The sequence below is a fragment of the Myotis daubentonii genome, chromosome 20, assembly GCF_963259705.1.
Source record: "Myotis daubentonii chromosome 20, mMyoDau2.1, whole genome shotgun sequence".
In the NCBI taxonomy this organism is placed as follows: domain Eukaryota; kingdom Metazoa; phylum Chordata; class Mammalia; order Chiroptera; family Vespertilionidae; genus Myotis; species Myotis daubentonii.
The window spans coordinates 13,413,983-13,436,106 of record NC_081859.1 but is presented as its reverse complement, the minus strand read 5'-3'; the positions used below and the strand labels follow the sequence as shown (position 1 = coordinate 13,436,106).

The window sequence follows — 22,124 nt, the reverse complement described above, 5'->3', positions numbered from 1 at the left end:
CAGTGGGGACCTCCACCCTGATCCGGGACACCCTTCAGGGCAAACCAGCTGGCCCCCACCCGTGCCCCAGGCCTCTATCCTATATAGTAAAAGGGTAATATGCCTCCCAGTATCGGGATCAGCAGAGCCCTGAGGCCTCCTGGCACCGGGATCAGCGTGACAGGGGGCAGCGCCCAAACCGCCTAATCGCCCTGCAGCTGTGTGTGATGGGGGCAGGACCACAACCTCCCTATCGGCCCTGCTCTGTTCCTGACAGGGGAAGGCACCCCAACCCCCTGATCAGCCCTGCTCTGTGCCTGATAGGGGGGAGTTCCCCAACCCCCTGATCGCCCTGCGGCTCTGTGTGTGACAGGGTGCAGCGCCCCAACCCCCCCACCCCACGGGCCCTGCTGTGTGTGTGATGGGGTAGAGCCATAACCTCCCCATCGGCCCTGCCCTGAGTGTGACAGTGGCGGCGCCCCAACCCCCTGATCGCCCCTGCTCTGTGTGTGACAGGGGGCGGTGCCCCAACTCCCCTATCGGCCCTACTCTGTGAGTGACGAGGGAGCTCCTCAACCTCCTGATCGTCCCTGCTCTGTGCGTGGCAGGGTACGGAGCCCCAACCCCCCTGATGGGCCCTGCTTTGTGAATGACAGGGGGCAGCGCCCCAACCCCCTGATTGGCCCTGCTCTGTGCGTGACAGGGGGTGGCACCGCAACCTCCCCATCGACCCTGCCTTGAGTGTGACGGGACGGTGCCCCAACCCCCCAATCGGCCCTACCCTGAGCGTGACTGAGGGTGGCATCGCAACCTCCCGATCCGCCCTGCTCTGTGCATGACAGGGGGTGGCGCCCCAACTCCCCAATCGGCCCTGCTCTGAGCCCGATCAGGGGCTGCACCTAGGCATTAGGCGTGCCCTCTGCCATCCGGGAGCAGGCCTAAACCAGTAGGTTGTTATGTCGCGAGGTGTCCCAGACTGCTAGAGGGCACAGGCCGGGCTGAGGGACCTCCCCCTCCCCCCCGAGTGCACAAATTTTTGTGCACCGGGCCTCTAGTCTATACTAATAAAAGGGTAATATGCTAATTAGACTGGAAAACCTTCCAGGGGACCTTCTGGACAAAGCCACAGTGGCAGGGCCCAGGCAGAGGCAGTTAGGGGTGATTGGACCAGGAGGGGTGGCAGTTGGGGGCAATCAAGCCAGCAGGGGGGCAGTTGGGGGTGATCAGGCTAGTGGAGGGGGGCAGTTGGGAGCGAGCAGGCTGGATTGGGCCTAAACCGGCAGTCGGACACCCCCCGAGGGGTACCAGGTTGGAGAGGGTGCAGTTCGGGCTGAGGGACACCCGCCCCCCTGCACGAATTTCGTGCACCATGCCACTAAGTATAGTGCACCATAGTAAAACAAAGATTTATATTTTTCGTATTTATTTTATACACTAGTATAAAATAAATACGAAAAATATAAATCTTTGTTTTACTATGGTTGCAAATATCAAAAAATTTCTATATGTGACACGGCACCAGAGTTAAGTTAGGGTTTTTCAAAATGTTAACACGCCGAGCTCAAAGGTTCACCATCACTGATATAGACCATCTCAGAAAACAGGATGTTACAGGCTGTATAAATCAATTAGCCTTTGCATTTCCTGGAAATGCAGATTCCTTGCTGAATGAGATGATAATATTTAACACATTGCAGATGGATCACAAGATTTCGTGTGTTTTCTGTTCTAAGCTTTTGGCTAATCACAAGAATTCTTTAAAAAGATATTAGCTTGTAGGAACATATAATAAATAACTTCAAAACACCATGGGTATTTAATTTTAAAGCGTGCCTTTAACATTTATGTAAAACCTTTTTTGCACTCATTCAAGAGAAACTTACCTGGCCACTGGGTAAAGCTATCAATAAAACTACTGGTCTGCAGTGTGTTAAATATCAATGCAGCCACTGATTATTACAATTCAGTCCTCAAAAGATTGTTAGAATGACAGAGGAACAGACCTTTGGTTTGGATGACAGCAAATGACTTCATAAACAGACTCAGATAAGAGTCAGTGTTCCCCCACCCTCACCCCCACTTCTAACCTCGGTGAAGGAATTACAATACATTGCTGTCTCCACTATACATTTAATCTGGCTAACTAAACAGATTTCTGTATGTTGACTTGATTTCCCAGGTAGAGGAAAGAGAGCTGTGGCAATGGGATGACATAAAATCCAGTGGGTACCACTTTGAACCACAGTCAGATCAATGGAAGTCATAGCTCTGGAGGGAACACTGGCTTCTGCTAGATTTGCTCTAAAATTTTCCCCATAAAAGATGATGTGGATGTAAGCCATTCTCTGTGGAAATGAAATTATTATTGGGGTAAAGACAGAGGCAAGTGCTTCTCCCTCTGGTTTCTGGGGAACGAGCTGTAGACTGAAGAGTTGAGAGGTAAAGGTGGAGGATGGTAACTGGCTTATTAAAGGGGAAGTTGGAGAAAAATGCTGATGATAAGAGGTTACTTCTTTTTCCCTTTTACTAATGATCAAATTATATATCTACACTAATAAAAGAGAAACATGGTAATTGGTGTACGACCGCTACCCTTTTCATTGGCTAATCAGTGAGATATGCAAATTAACTGTCAGCCAAGATGGTGGCCGGCAGCCAGGCAGCTTGAAACTAACATGAGGCTTGCTTGCCTCAGTGACGGAGGATCGTTGGAGGAAACCAATGTTCCCCGCATGCGGCTGCAGGCCTCTGAGCGGGCAGTTTAAGAAACATTGTAACAAATACCCGCCGGACTTCAGCCAGCAGATTCGCAACATTGTAAGCAAAGGCCAGAAACCTACTTTCAGCTGTGGAGGCCTAAGAGCTGGAGCCAAGCCTCAAGGTAAAGCTGGCCCAGAATAAAAAAAAAAAAAAGAAAAAAAGGAGCGTTTGGGAACTTCAGTCACTCCCAGCCTGAAAACAGCCATCATCCCCTCACCCAGGCTGGCCAGGCACCCCAGTGGGGACCCCCACCCTGATCCAGGACACCCTTCAGGGCAAACCAGCTGGCCCCACCCATGTACCAGGCCTCTACCCTATATAGTAAAAGGGTAATATGCCTCCCGGCACCGGGATCAGGGTGACAGGGGGTAGCGCCCAAACCCCCTGATCGCCCTGAGGCTCTGTGTGTGACAGGGGGCGGGGCCCCAAGCCCCTGAGCAGCCCTGCTCTGTGCCTGATAGGGGGGAGCTCCGCAACGCCCCCCCCCCCCACGGGCCCTGCTCTGTGTGTGATGGGGTAGAGCCATAACCTCCCCATCGGCCCTGCCCTGAGTGTGAGAGTGGCCGCGCCCCAACCCCGGGATCGGCCCTGCTCTGTGGGTAATAGTGGGCGGAGCCCCAACCCCCTGATGGGCCCTGCTCTGTGTGTGAAGGGGGCAGTGCCCCAACCCCCTGATTGGCTGCTCTGTGCGTCACAGGGGGTGGCGCCGCAACCTCCCCATCGACCCTGCCTTGAGTGTGACAGGGGACGGTGCCCCAACCCCCCAATTGGCCCTACCCTGAGCGTGACTGAGGGTGGCATCACAACCTCCCAATCTGCCCTGCTCTGTGCATGACGGGGCGGCGCCCCAACTCCCCAATCGGCCCTGATCTGAGCCCGACCAGGGGCTGCACCTAGGGATTGGGCCTACCCTCTGCCACCCGGGAGCAGGCCTAAGCCAGCAGGTCGTTATCACCCGAGGGGTCCCAGACTGCAAGAGGGCACAGGCCAGGCTGAGGGACCCCCCCTCCCCCCTGAGTGCACAAATTTTTGTGCACCGGACCTCTAGTATATATATATATATATATGAGAGAGAGAGAGAGAATGAGAATGGAAGCGAAAGGGAGAGAGGAACATCAATGTGACAGAGACACATCAATTGATTGCCTCCCGCATGGGCCTGACCAGGGCCAGAGATCCAACCTGCGACCAAGGCAAGTGCCCTTGACTGTTATTGACGGGGACCCTTCAGTCCACAGGCTGATGCTCTAACCACTGAGCCGTACCAGCTAGGGCTCAAATGTAATACTTGATTTGGCAAAAAGTTCAAACAAATTTGGTTTGGACACTCGTCAATTCAATTTTTATTACACTATGGACATGTCAGTCATTAGCCTAAATTATCACTAAGAATTACCTATTAGTTTACCACTTGTTTTTAAAACGTAAAGAGTAAGACAGGTCAAATGTAAATATACTTGCCCTTTAACCACAATAAATTTAGTGGGATCACAGCCAACAGATATTTGGAACACCTAAAATGAAGCAATTTTGTTGGTAAGTTCAGTGGTTCTGACCCACACATTTCTATAGCTAAAAGCAATTCCATTTCAAATTAGAAATAATAACCTATTAATTGTATTTCCACTTCTTCTTTGATCACTTTTTAAAAATACATATATTTTTATTGATTTCAGAGAGGAAGGGAGAGGGGGAGAGAAAGATAGAAACATCAATGATGAGAGAAAATCATTGATCGGCTGCCTCCTGCAATGCCCCCTACTGGAGCCTGCAACCTGGGCATGTGCCTTGACTGGGAATCGAACTGTGACCTCCTGGTTCATAGGTCGAAGCTCAATCATGGAACCACACTGGCCTGGCTATGCATTATTTTTTAAAATTTATTTTTCAATTGCAGTTGATATACAATACTATATTAGTTTCAGGTGTACAACATGGTGATTAGATCTTTATATACCTTACGAAGTGTTGCCACCCAGTAAGTTCTAGTACCCATCTCACATCATACATAGTTATTACAATATTATTGACTATATTCCCTATGCTGTACTTTAAATCCCCATGACTATAACTAGAAATTTGTACCCATGTATTATGGAAGTAAACTGCTGCACGGTACCTCCCGTGGCTATTTTTATCACTGGAAACTTGTATCTATGCATTATTGAAATAAGTTTTTTTAGACCTTTTCCTGTGTCACTTACCTTTGGGGGTACTGGACATGTTTTTGTATATTCACTAGGCCTGAGCTGCATAAGCATAAGACCCGTGTTCTGGTATCTAGGAGAAACAACACATACAGGTGAGTATAGACTCACAGGGAGGTAGACATTGCAGGAAGCCACCCGCTGTCTTCACTATCAGAGAAGTGTAAACTCGGATCCCAGAACGCTGGTGAACCTTCAGCCCCTGGCAAGAGCCAGAGCTATGTACCGACTGTCTAGTCCAGACAATGGGGGCTCAAGCTATTTCCTGACCAAATAGTCTGAGGGCAAATCTTTCTAATATTTACTGCCCTTTAAGATAGTCTGTCTGTTACCGCAATTACCTGCCTAAGAGCTAGATGTGTATCCAAAATTGAATAAAAGGCTGGCAAGGCCTGGGCACCAGTGGAAGTCCTTTCCCTTGCACTGGGCTTTCTGCCTGGCCCCTAATATTTCCAAATTATTATTTCTTGTCTCGTCTCTTTTATTTGCATGCGGCCCCTTCTCCAGATCCCGAACCCTGCACCACATGGGACGTGGGTCTTCACAGACATAACTCTGCTTCTCTGTAGAGCAGATGAGAGCCCCATGTACCTGTTATGCCTGACCCCTCCTGAGAAATGCTGGAGGTCTGAGGGTTAGGGTGACTACCTGTGCCCTGCTTGTGCTGAGGGCATCGCCATCAGACCTGAAAGTCATTCCCACCTCATGATATTCCTTCTGGCCAGCTAAGGGTTGACACAATGGGAACAGAAATGAGCATCTGTCAGCATTTCAACCCCCCTAATTCACTAACATCCTCAGTGCCTGGAGGGCGGAGGTCTGCTGCTTCCTGACTCTATTAAAGGTTGCAGCCACCACAGTGGTTCCTTCTTGAGCCTCTACAGATGTTCCTTCCTATTGATGACACCTCTGGAACAATGAAGACTAAGTTATGAAATTAGTTTCCTGAACAACATTATGCTGCACAATAGGATCTGACTGGAATGGAAAGGGAGATCAGACACAATGCCTCTCTACCTTATGAAATGCTCATAAGTCATTTGTGCTCAGGCAAAACAGGACTCAAAATCACAGGAGAAATTTAGAAGGCTTTACTCCACTGCCACCCCAACCCTTCACCCCCGCCCCGCCTCTGCTAAGGTTATTACTTTTGGAAAAAACTGGGGAAAACAAATACAAACTAACTAACCACAAGCAAATGTTGTTTTTCTTCCAATATTTATTACATTTAAAAATATATATATACTTTATTGATTTTTTACAGAGAGGAAGGGAGAGGGATAGGGAGTTAGAAACATTGATGAGAGAGAAACATCGATCAGCTGCCTCTGCACACTCCCCACTGTGGATGAGCCCACAACCAAGGTACATGCCCTTGACTGGAATCGAACCCGGGACCCTTGAGTCCACAGGCCGACGGTCTATCCACTGAGCCAAACGGGCCAGGGCTATTTAATACATTTTAATATTTGTTTAGTTATATAGTTGATATAAAATGTAGTAAGTACCTCTTTCTCTCCCAATTTTTTTTGGGGGGAGGCAACCAAAATTTTTGGTGGCCTGAAATAAAAAAATATACAATAAATAAATAAATAAATAAATAAATAAATAAATAAATAAATAAATTTTAAAAATGTAGTAAGTTAATGAGGATACAAATAGCTCGTTTTCATATTTTTAAATCAGTGTACTATATTTTACCAATTCTAAGATTCATATTTTCCTCATTTAACACTTTTAAATCAGGAAGCATCTTATAATTAAATATAACTATGCCAATTATGGTTTTTTTTTTCAATTTGAGGGCATCTTTGATTTGACAAATTTAGTATGTAGTGTAGATCTGTAAAGGACACTAAAGTAAATATATTGTCTTCAATTTCTCCCAGTTTTTCTTATGGGCACAATTTTTTCTTATCATGGCTGATTTCAAAGCTTTTATGTTTGTTCTCAAGTCTCAGTATCCTGGATAGTTTGATATGTATTCTACAGCAACAGAATTCTAAATGTTCACCTAACCCAAAATAACCAAACAGTCTAACCCACGACATTAGAAGAATGAGAAATAGTGGTAGGTGAGGGGAAAGGTATGCCTATCATGTCTAGAGTAGCATTTTCCTCCCTATCCTTCCAGGCTACAGTCCAGCACTTCTTTGTTTTATTTTCTCAGTAGTACTTATAACCATTTGGCATTATCTTGTTTATTTATTTGATCACTTCTTCCACTAGGGATCTGTGTCCATGACAGCAGTGCTTCCTTCTTGTTCATTAGGTATTTTGAACACCTAAAACATGCCTGGCATTGAGTGAACTTCTTCCCAGAAAAACAATGCTATTTTCTGAGAAAATATTTTGAGTCAGGACAATGATCTATACCAGCCGTGGGCAAACTACGGCCCGCGGGCCGGATCCGGCCCGTTTGAAATGAATAAAACTATTGAAAAAAAAGACCGTACCCTTTTATGTGATGATGTTTACTTTGAATTTATATTAGTTCACACAATCACTCCATCCATGCTTTTGTTCCGGCCCTCCGGTCCAGTTTAAGAACCCATTGTGGCCCTCGAGTCAAAAAGTTTGCCCACCCCTGATCTATACTAAAAAAAGGGTAATATGCTAATTAGACCAGGCATCCTTCTGGACAAAGCCATGGTGGCGGGGGCCGAGGCAGAGGTGATTAGAGGCGATCAGGCTGGCAGGGGAGAGCAGTTAGGGGTGACCAGACTGGCAGGGGAGAGCGGTTAGGAGTGACCAGGCCGGCAGGCAGAGTGGTTAGGGGTGATCAGGCAGGCAGGCAGGTGAGTGGTTAGGAGCCAGCGGTCCTGAATTGTGAGAGAGATGTCTGACTGCCAGTTTAGGACATCCCCCGAGGGGTCCTGGATTGGAGAGGGTGCAGGCCAGGCTGAGGGACCCCCCCCTTGTGCAGGAATTTTGTGCACCAGGCCTCTAGTAAACATATAAATGCCTTAAGATACAATTCCAAGTTGGTTGTCTTCCTCCAGAAATTAAGTGCTTAGGTGCTACCTTATTCCAGGAGTCAAAGATGGGTTTTTATCTGATTCTACTCCTAGTTGAAGACTTTTGGGAACATTAGCATTCTAGTTTTTGCTTAAGGATAGTATGTAAAGACTTTGGATTGGGAATGAAGGGTAAACATGCTTGAAAAGTACTGAATCAAGAAATAGCACCCCCTTTTTTTGCATCTTCAATTGGATGCAACCTTCCAATAGGTCATTGTTTCCCTTTAGCCACAAGGAATCTTCTACATTTTTACACACAATACCGATTTCACATCTATCCAGACACTTCAAGGAATTTCCAATCTGGATATTTAAAAGGATATGAGGACCTTTAAATAAAAGGATAGCCACAAATCGAGAACCCCAATAGCGTATTTAGCATGAGCAGGTTCTTCTAAAAGTCATACTCACTGCAGCTTGAAGTAATCATCTACCGCCTGATAATTTACATTCTGAAAAAATGTTATGAACTGAAAAAGAAAGTAAAAAAGTTTTTGTAAAGCAGGAAAATTGGGGATGGGGAAAATGGATACTTTCAAGACAGATTTAAATCTTTCTTTACGTGAAAAAAAATAATACACTTAGCGTTCTTAAATTTTTCTTTACTATCTTAGAAACTCCAGCTATGTACACATTAGATTCACTATGTTACATTTTCCTTTTAATTTTATGTTATCATAGTCTTTTTATTTCTATTGCCTCTCTCTCCCTCTTCATTTGACTTTTGTCATTAAAATATTAGTTTTATTTATATTGTGAGTATAGACTTTTCACTTTTCTGTTTTCTGCTAACCTTGTTTCTGGACCATTTTTTTCCCCCTGAAGGTTTTAAGTGATTACAGATATCATCTTGTCTGTAATTTCTGAGACTCTGAGGAATTATTTGCCTGAACCTTTCCTCTGTAGTTTTTGAGTCATTTAAAAGAAATGTCCATTTGCTATTTGCATAAGTTCTTGCTATTTGATTCCATGTTTCATCTTAATTTTCAGTATTTCAAAAGGTTGCTATATTCTAAGGTACAGTCATTTACAGAAGATATATGATATTAGAGGAAGAAAATGATAAGCCTCACATTTTTAAAGTATGGTAATTGCATCCCTAGATCCTTAAACTTTTTTCCCTTATACTTATATATATATATTTATATAAACACACACACACACACACACACACACACACACACACACATTAACAGTAGTTCCTTTCCTTGAACATGGAACTTGATGTATTTTCCATGTAATGACTTTCACAACCTTCAACTTGATCACAAAAGATTGTAGATTTGCCCTAACCGGTTTGGCTCAGTGGATAGAGCGCTGACCTTCAGACTCAAAGGTCCCAGGTTCGATTCCGGTCAAGAGCATGTACATGGGTTGTGGGCACATCCCCAGTAGGGAGTGTGCAGGAGGCAGCTGATCGATGTTTCTCTCTCATCGATGTTTCTAATTCTCTATCCCTCTCCTTTCCTCTCTGTAAAAAATCAATAAAATATATATTTCAAAAAACATGTATGTTTCTCAACATGTTCCAAGCTAAACCTAGAAGGGAAGTCTGTTTTAAAGAATATTAACATTATGCTTTTACATTTACTAAAATCAAAGGACATTTTAAACTAATAACTTACCAGGGTTTTAGTGCAGAATCCTGAAGCAATTTCATACTGAACTTTGTATTTCATTTCTAATAGTTTTGGGCCATAAGGTTCCATAATAATATACAAACCATTATTTTCTGGGTAGACTATTTGAGCCCAAACTGACAGGCTCTCTCCTTTGTCCAAGAGGTAAAAAATACGAATATTATTATGAAATGTCACAAAGGGACATTTTTCTTTTGTTTTGAAAGTTATACTTCGTACTTCCATACCTATGGGATATTCCTGTACATATAGTGTGCCATTTCCCAAAACATTTACAAAATTTATTTCATTAAATGAATTCCAGAAAAATGCTGATTTTGTTAAAGTGTCTGTCCATAAATGTAGCTTCACTGCATCTCTAATATTAATCTTGGAATAAAACAAGATATTATTTTCCATTTTTACCAAGATATTTCCATAGTAATCTGGAAAAAAAAGAGAGAAGTTTATTATTCTAAGTAACCATAAATCCATGCTCTTTTATTTAAGTGGACTTTTAACCAAAATAATCTTGTTTATAATGACTGAGTATTTATGTACTTTGAGAAAATTAGGGTGTGCAAGCACAAACCTACAACGTCACACAATAACTTCTCTTCCACTTCACAGTACAGTAGGTTTTTCCTGAACACTTTTCTGCTTGCATTCACTATATCACGTATATATCACAGCATTTATAGAGAAAAAAAGAGCTTACTAATGTGTATTAAATGAGAATGGGCACGACAAGAATGGCAATATTAGGAAGCATTGTATTATAGACTAAATTATGTCCCCCTCTCAAATGCACAGGTTGAAGTCTTAACTCCCATTGTGACTGTATTTGGAGATAAGAGTCTTTAAGGAACCGGGGAGAAACACACACACACACACACACACACACACACACACACACACACACACACACACACAGAGAGACACACACACACACACAAATAGAGTCTTTAAGGAGGTTATTTAGATTAAATGATAAGGGTGGAGCTCTACTCCTATATGACTGGTGTCCTCATAAGAGAAGGAAAGGCACCAGATGTCTCTCTCCCTCTCCCCCAGCTCTTTCCATGCATGCACACAGAGGAAAGGCCAGATGAGGACACAGTGGGAAGGTGGCTGCTGTCTCCAATCCAGGAAGAGAGTCCTCATCAGAAACCACCTTGATGACACCTTGATCTTGGACTTCTAGCCTCCAGAAGCACGAGAAAATAGATTTCTATTGTTTAAGCCACCTACTCTGTGGTATCTGGGTATGTCAGTCCTAGCAGAATATAATAGGGATGAAGAACGGGGTTGGGGCTGGCACTTCTTCATGTTCACTCTTTAAATAATAACAAGTTTTCCTCTCTTAATAGGGTATTATGTTTAAGTCTTAGAGGTTCATAGACAGTAAGTCTCTTAACCTCTTTGGTTCTATAGCTTTATCTGTAAAGTGAACAGGTAGTTGATTTCATAGCTTTCTTTTCAGATACATTCTTTGTGGGCCACATTTCTAGGGGTGTACTTTCCTTAATTTCCATAAAACAACACCCAGAAAGGACTGGCTGAAAGGAGGAAGGTGAAGTCAGAGCCAGGGAGGTTCAGAGTGTATTGTGCTTCTGCATCTTACATTTGGAAACTGAATAAAAGTGATCTTTTCACAAATTTCCATAAACTACATTCTAATTAAACTCCTAAATCAGCAATACCAATGTTTTAAAAGATCAGAATACTTGAACATCAGTGTCAACATACATTTCCTTATGAAGTTAAGCTCCCATATAGTTATTACGTTCTCAGTAGGAATTCTACAGTATAATAAAGTTCCTGAAATCGTTACGTAGACAGGTGAGGTTAATATGAAGCCTGGAATATTTTTCAGTGTTTTAGTGAAGCTGCAAGGATAAAATGCTCTCAATGCCAAGGCAACACAGGAATCAAACTCCAGTGTTTTCATGGTCCTGCCAGTGCGTGTGGGGGGTGGTCAAAGCTGTGGTGCCAAAGTGATTGGGGAAATACGGTGACTATGTAACTTTTCTCAGATAACTGAGATTTCTTTATACATTTAATTGTTTTGTTTGCTTTTGGCAAAAAAATCCATCCAGACTCTTGGCCTCTTGTGCTTTGTGTATGTTTCTGGAAACTTCGCAAGGTGGAAGGGGAGAAAGATGTGGGTGATGACATAACAAAATAGATCTCTGTTGAATGAAAAAGGTAATTGCAGGACTCACAAACTGATGATATATAAAATGTAAAAATCTCAAAAAAATTTTTTGCTCTTATGTAATAGTCATGGGGAGGTAAAGTACAGCATAGGGAATATAGTCAATAACACTGTAATAACTGTGTATGGAGCCAGATGGGTACTAGACTTGAGGTGGTCACTTTGTAAGATACAGATGTCTACCACCATGTTGTCTACCTCAAGCTAATATTGTACGCCAAGAATAATTGAAAAAGGTTATGTGTACACTATACTGTAGTTTAGTAGGTATGCTGTAATATTATGTCTAAAAAATATACATACTTTAATTAAAAAATACTTTATTGCTAAAAAATGCCAATCATCATCTGAACCTTCAGCAAGTTGTGACTTTTTGCTGGGAGAGGTTCTTTCTTTCAATTTTTTAAAAATGCAGAATCTGTGAAGTCTATAAAGAGAAGCACAATAAAACGAGGTACACCTGTACTATTAAGAGGTTTACCCCTGTCCAGTATTATGCTAAGCATTTTGTATACAATTCCTTACCTAATTATAATAGCAGTCCTATATTCTAGATCAGAAAACTGAGGCCTGGAAAGTTTAAATGACTTGCTCAGGACTTCAAATACAGGTCCATTCAACTCTACCTGTTCTACATTAACTTTTGTTAACGCTCCCCCCACTCCCCAAAAAAGACAATGAAGTTCTAATTCTCACTACGACTTCAGAATGTGCCCTTTTTTTGGACATAGGGTCATTACAGCTGTGCTTGGTTAAGACAAGGGCATACTGGAGTGGGGGGGGGGGGGTCCTGTTGTCCTTAAAACAAGATGGCATGTGAAGACCCAGGGAGAATGCTATGTGATGACAAAGGTAGAGATTGGGAATGCCATACTTCTATCCTCCAGAGCTAGGAGACAGTACGTTTCTGTTGTATTAAACCACCCAGTTTGTGTAGTTTTTTACAGGAGCCCTAGGGAAACAATAAAACCGTATCACCTCCTACACTGAAAATGCACACGTAAGTTGCTTATTTCGTATCTGCTGATGGACCAAAACGAACCTCTGAAAAAAAGAACATGAGTTTGCCAGTTTGCTGTGTAAGATCACAGTTAATGTTAGTAGAATCTGATACCCATTTTTAGGTGGTAAGAAGTGCACCTTTACCTATCAATATTTAACGTGCATTTAGATTTGCTACATCTTCGTAAGAAAGTCATCTATTATGAAATCAAGACTAGTTTTTGCACAATGAGATTGGCTCACCTATAAAAATGCTATGAATAATACTGTCATGTGATAATTTTGACAGATTCCCAAATTCTGTAGGTGTCTGTAAAACACCAGTTGTCGTGAAATTGTCATAAAAATAGTAGATCCTGTGTTTGTCCCATACTATTAATTCTGGTATTGATGAATACAGAAAATATGGAGTTACAACACTGTCAATCGTGACGTTTAATGAAAAGTCTTTGTGCGCCCACTGTTCTGAATCTTCATTATATATCACTAGGTGAATTTTTTTCATGACATTACATGTAACACAGACATTTAACAACAAGCCAAGTTCCAAAGGGTGTGCCGTATACTCAATATTATGTATAGAAAGAGTAGCAGTCGGGAGTATATGTAGGATTTCCCCCAGTCTTTTAGTATCTATTATTTTGACAAATTTAAGATAAGGATATCCAAGATAAAGTTCATTTTTTGTCCAGATTGCCATGTTGCTTCTTTTATTAGCCTGGAAAGTGGAAAATAGACAATAATTAGAATATCTTCAATTTCAGGGATAGTTCTAACAATTCCTGTCTTCTAACTTGCTATATTTAAAAGTAAAACATAGCTCTGACCGGTTTGGCTCAGTGGATAGAGCGTCGGCCTGCGGACTCAGGGGTCCCGGGTTTGATTCTGGTCAGGGGCGTGTACCTTGATAGCGGGAACATGCTCAGTGGGGAGTGTGCAGGAGGCAGCTGATCGGTGTTTCTCTCTTGTTGATGTTTCTGACACTCTGCCCCTCTCCCTTCCTCTCTGTAAAGAATCAATAAAATATATTTTAAAATAATAATAAAAGTAAAACATAGTAACTAGAATGGTTTATTTTTTAGTATATTTCTGAAAAATACTTCAAGCACAGAAATACATGGCATAGAAATAAGTCATCCTATCTAATAATAGACAAACATGGTAATTAACCATACCTCCGCTACACTTCCCATTGGCTAATCAGGGCGATATGCAAATTAACTGCCAACCAAGATTGCGGCCGGCAGCCACACCGCTGAAGCGAACAGGAGGCTTGCTTGATCCAGTCATGGAGGAAGCCAAGGTTCCCCGCCTGCCGCAGCCGGGCTCTGAGCTCCAGTCTAAGCAACAATGTTGCAATTATAGAAGCTAAACAAACCCAGATACCTGCTTTCAGCCAGCTGGCCTCTGAGCTGGAGCCACAATAAAGTTTCAATTGCAGAAGGTAAATAAATCCCAGAATAAAAAAAGAAAAAGATAAAAGGAGAGACAGGGAGCTTCAGTTGCAGGCTTGGCCCACATGAAAACAGCCCTCAGCCCCTCATCCAGGCTGGCCAGGCACCCCAGTGGGGACCCCCACCCTGAAGGGGGTGCAGGCAGCCTGAAAACAGCCATCAGCCCCTCATCCAGGCTGGCCAGGCACCCCAGTGGGGATGCCCACCTTAAAGGGGGTGCGGGCAGCCTGAAAACAGCCATCATCCCCTCATCCAGGCTGGCCAGGCACCCAAGCAGGACCCTCACCCTGATCCGGGACACCATTCAGGGCAAACCAGCCGGCCCCCACCGGTGCACCAGGCCTCTATCCTATATACTAAAAGGGTAATATGCAAAATGACCCTAACAGCAGAAAGACTGGGAATGACTGGTCACTATGATGACACACACTGACCACCAGGGGGCAGACGCTCAGTGCAGGAGCTGCCCTCTGGTGGTCAGTGTGCTCTCACAGCCGGGAGCTCTGCTCAGCCACAAGCCAGGCTGATGGCTGCCAGTACAGCAGTGGTGGTGGGAGCCTCTCCTGCATCCTCAGCAGCGCTAAGGATGTCCGACTGCAGCTTGGGTCTGCTCCTCGCTGGCAAGTGGACATCCTCTGAGGGCTTCCAGGCTGCCAGAGGGATGTCTGATTGCCATCTTAGGCCCAATCCCCTGGGGAGCAGGCCTCAGCCAGCAGGTGGTCATCCTCCGAGGGTTCCCAGACTGAGAGGGCACAGGCCGGGCTGAGGGATTTCCCCCACCCCCCAGGGCACAAATTTCTGTGCACCGGGCCTCTAGTATTACAATAAAAAGAAATTATCCTGCCCTAGCCAGTTTGGCTCAGTGGGTAGAGCATTGACCTGTGGACCAAAGGGTCCCAGGTTAGATTCCAGTCAAGGGCACATGCCCCGGTTGTGGGCTCGGTCCCCACTGGGGAGCGTGCAGGAGGCAGCTCATCAATGATTCTCTCTCATCATTGATATTTCTATCTCTCTCTCCCTCTTCCATCCTCTCTGAAATTGATAAAAAAATATTTTAACAAATTATTCCAGAAATTTTAGTTTTTATCTGTAGAAATAATTAATCTTAATTGCCTTTTAATTCCTCAAAGACTATCGATCTTCTCTTTTCCTGTGTATATATTTACTCTGGTCAGGAGTGGCCCTGTGATCTTGCTGTTTACTAAGATCAATCTATAATGACACCTCAAACATTACATTGGTTTTTGAATTCTAGCTTCTTTGGTTATCAGATAAAGGGAAGAGAGAAATTAAAACTTTAAATAAATCAATACTTCCCTTTTGTGGACCCAGTCTGTTAGAGAAAAAGGATATCTGGAGACGACATCTGAAATTCAGGGGTCCTAATTTCATTCAGTGGGCCCTTCTCCAGCTGTGTCTAATTCTTAGGGGTTTTTATATAAAATGTAACTCCTATGTTCATGACCACTACAAGGAGTCTTCTGGGCACATCTTGTCTATACTCAAATCGGCTGTAGAAAGATATCAAACTGGTAACCAAAGAAAGACACTAAGACTATTTGGAGTAAAAAGTATTTTTATCAAATACAGATTCAACTTAAAGTCTAGAGCTCATGCTGCTGGAAAAGACTGTGAAACAACCTCAACGAGGAAACAGATTGGAAACAAAATGAGCCCTTCACAGAAAAGACGCACAGCTATTCTCATTCTTGGCAGAGGGATGGGAAGAGGACTACGCTATAAATATGACAGATGGGAATCCCAGGGACCCCAGCCAGGGGGTGAGTTTTCACTCACCCACAAACTCTCCTATAGATCTTCACTAAATGCTTGGGTGTAATTCACCAAAGGGCTTGGGGCAAGGGAGGGGAGCTGGGGGATCCCTTTGAAGCATTCAGGGCCTCTTGCAACTATCTATATATATAAAAGCCTAAGACCGGCCCAGACCTCCTGGTAGCTATTACACACAATGACCACCAGGGGGCAGACACTCAACGCAGGAGTTGCCAAGCTGTGATGACTTGGCAGCTGTGGTTCTCGGGTGACGCACCTGGAGCCAGAGAGGAGGGAGCTGATTCCGGGGTGCGTCACCCGGGAACCACCCTCTCTCAATCCAGGACCCCTTGGGAGTATCAGAGAGCCAGTTTTGGCCCGATCCCTGCAGGCCAGGCTGAAGGACCCTAGTAACACATAACCCTCTGAAGACAGGCAGGGGGCAGGCAGCAAGGCAGCAAAGTTGAGAGAAATCATCTGCATTCTGGATTCTCAGGTTCATAGGCTGGGAGTGGGATAAGAGGGCGGAGAGAAACTTCCCCTCTGAGACACGTTTGGCCTTTACCCAAGTGGTAAAGCAGTCCCCTGCCAAGACGGGGAGAGGGAAGCAGGAGAGAAAGACAGGTCCGCCAAGGCACACAAATCCAGGGCAGATGAGAGAGGAAAGATATCCCTCGGTGATAAAAAAAAAATAAATAAAGCTGACAGCTAGGCTATACAGCAGAGACAGCGCTCTCATGGTTTGGAATGCTGGTGGCTCAGTTGTAAAGTTGTCAGTGTTAAGATACCAAGCACGGCTAACAAGAAAATAACCATGATAAAAACGCTGAACTAGTGGGAAAGAGGCAACATGAGTGCAGAGATGGGGAATCAGCTGAGACATGTAAATGATAGAAAAGAAGAAAATGGAGGAGAACCAAGATGGTGGCATAGGTTAACGCCGGAGTTTGCTGCTTTGAACAACTACTTCAAAAGTGAAACCAAAAAACGGAAGGGACATCACCCAGAACCACAGGAACGCTGGCTGAGTGGAAGTCCTACAACTAGGAGGAAAGAGAAACGCACACGGACACTCAGAGGAGGCGCAGTGCTGAAGTCAAATTCTGAGGTGCGGAGTGCGCGGAGCGGGCTGGCGGCGGAGGGCGCGGTTGGCGTTTTCAATCGGGAGGGAGTCGCAGACTCTGAGCACCAGATCCCGGCGAGTCTTTAGGGACCCAGACTCAAACGGGAGAAGCGGGACTGTCTGGCTTCGGTCAGAGCGAGTGCAGCTTTCTCTCCGAGCTTTGCAGCGGGTGCTGGGACTCAGAGAGGCAGAGCCCCTTGGGACAGGACTGAGAGCCGCCATAACTGCTCTCTCTGGCCCACCCTGTTGATCCTGTGCGACCCGCCCCGCCCAAGCCCAGCTCAGAACCATTTGCCGGATAGCCTCAGGCAAAGGCTAGATTAGCACCTCCCTAGAGGACAGAAGTTCTCTCACTGCTGACACAGCTGATTCTCATAGCCACTTGGCCTGGAGGTCAAACCCTCCCTGGAATTAGCTACAACAATCAAGATTTATCTATAAGACTGCGAACAAAGACCACTAGGGGGTGCACCAAGGAAGCATAACAAAATGTGGAGACAAAGAAACAGGACAAAATTGTCAATGGAAGATATAGAGTTCAGAACCACACTTTTAAGGTCTCTCAAGAACTGTTTAGAAGCTGCCGATAAACTTAATGAGATCTACACGAAAACTAATAAGACCCTCGATCTTATATTGGGGAACCAACTAGAAATTAAGCACACACAGACTGAAATAACGAATATTATACAGACGCCCGACAGCAGACCAGAGGAGCGCAAGAATCAAGTCAATGATTTGAAATGCGAGGAAGCAAAAAACATCCAACCGGAAAAGCAAAATGAAAAAAGAATCCAAAAATGCGAGGATAGTGTAAGGAGCCTCTGGGACAGTTTCAAGCGTACCAAAATCAGAATTATAGGGGTGCCAGAAGATGAGAGAGACCAAGATATTGAAAACCTATTTGAAGAAATAATGACAGAAAACTTCCCCCACCTGGTGAAAGAAATGGACTTACAGGTCCAAGAAGCGCGGAGAACCCCAAACAAAAGGAATCCAAAGAGGACCACACCAAGACACATCATCATTAAAATGCCAAGAGCAAAAGATAAAGAGAGAATCTTAAAAACAGCAAGAGAAAGAAACTCAGTTACCTACAAGGGAATACCCATACGACTGTCAGCTGATTTCTCAACAGAAACTTTGCAGGCCAGAAGGGAGTGGCAAGAAATATTCAAAGTGATGAATACCAAGAACCTACAACCAAGATTACTTTATCCAGCAAAGCTATCATTCAGAATTGAAGGTCAGATAAAGAGCTTCACAGATAAGGAAAAGCTAAAGGAGTTCATCACCACCAAACCAGGATTATATGAAATGCTGAAAGGTATCCTTTAAGAAGAGGAAGAGGAAGAAAAAGGTAAAGATACAAATTATGAACAACAAATATGCATCTATCAACAAGTGAGTCTAAGAATCAAGTGAATAAATAATCTGATGAACAGAATGAACTGTTGATTATAATAGAATCAGGGACATAGAAAGGGAATGGACTGACTATTCTTGGGGGGGAAAGGGGTGTGGGAGATGTGGGAAGAGACTGGACAAAAATCGTGCACCTATGGATGAGGACAGTGGGTGGGGAGTGAGGGCGGAGGGTGGGGCGGGAACTGGGAGGAGGGGAGTTATGGGGGGAAAAAAAAAAGGAACAAATGTAATAATCTGAACAATAAAGATTTAATTAAAAAAAATCCAATTAATAAGCCCTAACCGGTTTGGCTCAGTGGATAGAGCATCGGCCTGCGGACTGAAAGGTCCCGGTTCGATTCCGGTCAAGGGCATGTACCTAGGTTGCGGGCGCATCCCCAGTGGGGAGTGTGCAGGAGGCAGCTGGTTGATAAAAAAAAAAAAAAAAAGAAAGAAAATGGAAATGTTAGAAATAAAAAAATTTGTTGTCAGGAATGAGTACATTATTAGATAAATTTCAGAGTGATCTGGGAAAAGCAGAGGAAAAGAAGCAGTGAACTTGCCCTAGCCAGTTTGACTCAGCGGATAGAGCGTCGGCCTGTGGACCCAAGGGTCCCAGGTTTGATTCTGGAGAAGGGCATATGCCTGGGTTGTGGGCTTGATCTCCAGTGGGGGGGTGGGGGGCATGCAAGAGGCAGCCAATCAATGATTCTCTTCATCATTGATATTTCTATCTCTTTCTCCTTCTCCCTTCCTCTCTGAAATCAATTAAAAAATATGTAAAAAAAAAGAAGCAGTGAACTTGAAGAAAGTGAAGAGCATGTATACAAACTGAAGTACAAAGATAGAAGCAGAGTGAAAAACAATGAAGAGGTGGTCTGAGATCTATGGGACAATATTAAATGGTGTCACGTATGTGTTTTTGGAATCCTAGAAGGAGAAGAAAAGAGAATGGTGCACAAGAAATATTGGAAGAGATAATGTCCAAGAACATCTGTGGGAACCATGCCAGAGTTGCCGGATAGTCAAGGCCAATTAGAGTGTGAAAGGCCCTATTTACAGTATGCCGGATGGCCAAGGCCACTCTGAGCATGGGAATCTTAATCAGGGTGTCCGAAGACTGTGCCCTTCTATAACCCAAATGATTGATATCACTGTTGGCAAGAGGCCTCTTTTGGTCTAAGTGACATAACAGGTTACTGACCAGCTAGTGCAGCCGTGGGCAAACTACGGCCCGCGGGCCGGATCCGCCCCGTTTGAAATGAATAAAACTAAAAAAAAAAAAAGACCGTACCCTTTTATGTAATGATGTTTACCTTGAATTTATATTAGTTCACACCAACACTCCATCCATGCTTTTGTTCCAGCCCTCCGCTCCAGTTTAAGAACCCATTGTGGCCCTCGAGTCAAAAAGTTTGCCCACCCCTGAACTTGTGTGTGGAAAAGACTGGAGAGACTAGAGAGGCTACTGAGGCTGCGTAGGGGAGAGCTCAGGTGCCGCTACTATGTGAGGCAATGGGTCCAGAGCAGTGGTTCTCAACCTTCCTAATGCCGTGACCCTTTAATTCAGTTCCTCATGTTGTGGTGACCCCAACCATAAAATTATTTTCGATGCTACTTCATAACTAACTTTGCTACTGTTATGAATCGCCATGTTAATATCTGATATGCAGAATGTATTTTCATTGTTGCAAATTGAACATAATTAAAGCAAAGTGATTAATCACAAAAACAATATGTAATTATATATGTGTTTTCCGATGGTCTTAGGCGACCCCGGTGAAAGGGTCATTCGGCCCCAAAAGGGATCGCAACCCACAGGTTGAGAACCGCTGGTCTAGAGGCAGCATGCAGCTGCTCAGATAGTAGTTGTGAGTACAGAGGCTACTGCTACTATGTGAGAAAGATGTATTTGTACATCAGCTGGTGTGTGGCTGCCTGTATGGGACTGTTCTGAAGAACTGTTTTGTCTAATGGTTTTATGGCCACTAGCTTCTGTAATAGACACTCATTCTTAAACACCAACAACTTCTCATGGCTTCTCTGTCTACTACCCTGCGTCCAAGAAGGTCCAGCCAGAAGCAGGGTTGGCTGGGACCCAACAGTTAGCATAGTAGGGCAGGATCAGGACCTGTACTCCCACACTTGGACTAGTCAGCAGAATAGAGCAGTGAGTGCTCTCACAATTAGCGCTATGAGCACGATTTAGGAGTAAGCTCTCCCACTAGAATTAGATCCTGCTCTGACATCCCCCAATTAGTAAAGTACATGACCCCCGAAATCCAAGAAGCTCAGTTGAACCTCAACAGGATAAATACAGGGTGGGGCAAAACTAGGTTTATAGCTGTGAGTATGCAAAACATAGAGTTTATTCTTGTATTATTCATTAATTATTGTATCTTTTCCATACAAACAAATGTAAGCTTACTTTGGCCCCACCCTGAGGGCCAACAAGAACTTTACCTCAGTTATTTAAGTATTACACAATCTTCTGACTTCCATTCATATCATCTAATTGTTGTATTTTTTGTTTATAATTTGTATTTCCTGTTTGAATATTTTTGATATCTCTTATTAGTTTCTGATACCATGCAATATTATTTTGTTTGTCTAAGTGGGCTTTCTTTTTTCCTATATCAATCAGAATTTATTAGTATTTCAGGATTGACTATTGATATCTTTATTTAACTCTGAAAAATTCTCAGCTCTTTCCCATTCTATCTAAACTTTTATTTTGGAATTCTGGTTAGATGTATACTGGATTTTCTCTTTTTCATTCATCTTTCTCTTCTACTCTCTTTTTTTGTTTGTTTTCCATCACCTTTTCTCTCATCTTTTCATTTTGTTTACTTTCTTATCTAATTTACAATTTAATTATTTTTGTTGTATGCAATCTCCTATTTAAGCTTTCCATTGAATTTTATATTTCAGTTATTAGTTTTATCTAAGTTTATTACATGAAATGTTATATTGCAACATTTTTACATATTAATATATTTTGAAATAGAATTCACATACAGAAAATGGACCAAATGGAAATATATGTAGCTAAAAGACTTATCACAAAGCAGAATCTAACAAATGGAATCTCGTCAGAACTCCCAAATGCCACTGATACTGTTTCCCAATCACTACATCTTTCCTTTCAGGATAAAAGATGTAGAGTGAATAAGATATCCTAAATTTTATGGTAATGAATTCCTTGCTTTTAGTATTACTCATTGCCTTGCTATTTGACAGACTTTAAAAAAATGTTTTCTATTTTCTTTTCAATTTATTTAAATCCAATAAAAATATTTCATATTTGTCTGTCCCAATATCTGATGTCCTTGCAGGGTTGACTCTGCTCTTTCTTGTTTCTGCTGACTCCTGTGACACCTTATTTCTTCAGATATTTTGCCATTTTTGAATATGAGCCCAATTTTGCCAGAATATTATTTGTGGAAAATTTCCAAAGCCTGACCTTATGGTTTGTCCCTCCAGGAAGGATTTGTGTTTGCTTCTGCCTGGCACTAGGCTTGCTATTTCTTGGCCCACTGTGAATTTGGGCCCCAAAGTCCAT

General features: G+C 43.4%; 1 protein-coding gene across 1 annotated transcript in view; it reads right to left on the bottom strand.

Moving 5' to 3' along the window:
- Nucleotides 1-22,124, bottom strand: part of LOC132222372 (cation channel sperm-associated auxiliary subunit epsilon-like) — an 87,704-nt gene that overhangs the window by 36,050 nt on the left and 29,530 nt on the right. Inside the window, exons 10-14 of the mRNA XM_059677266.1 lie at nucleotides 13,049-13,523; nucleotides 9,592-10,031; nucleotides 8,378-8,436; nucleotides 4,944-5,019; nucleotides 4,201-4,253 (exon numbers count right to left, since the gene is read on the bottom strand). Coding sequence (XP_059533249.1) covers nucleotides 4,201-4,253; nucleotides 4,944-5,019; nucleotides 8,378-8,436; nucleotides 9,592-10,031; nucleotides 13,049-13,523 — 1,103 coding nt within the window. The remainder of the gene's footprint in view (nucleotides 1-4,200; nucleotides 4,254-4,943; nucleotides 5,020-8,377; nucleotides 8,437-9,591; nucleotides 10,032-13,048; nucleotides 13,524-22,124) is intronic.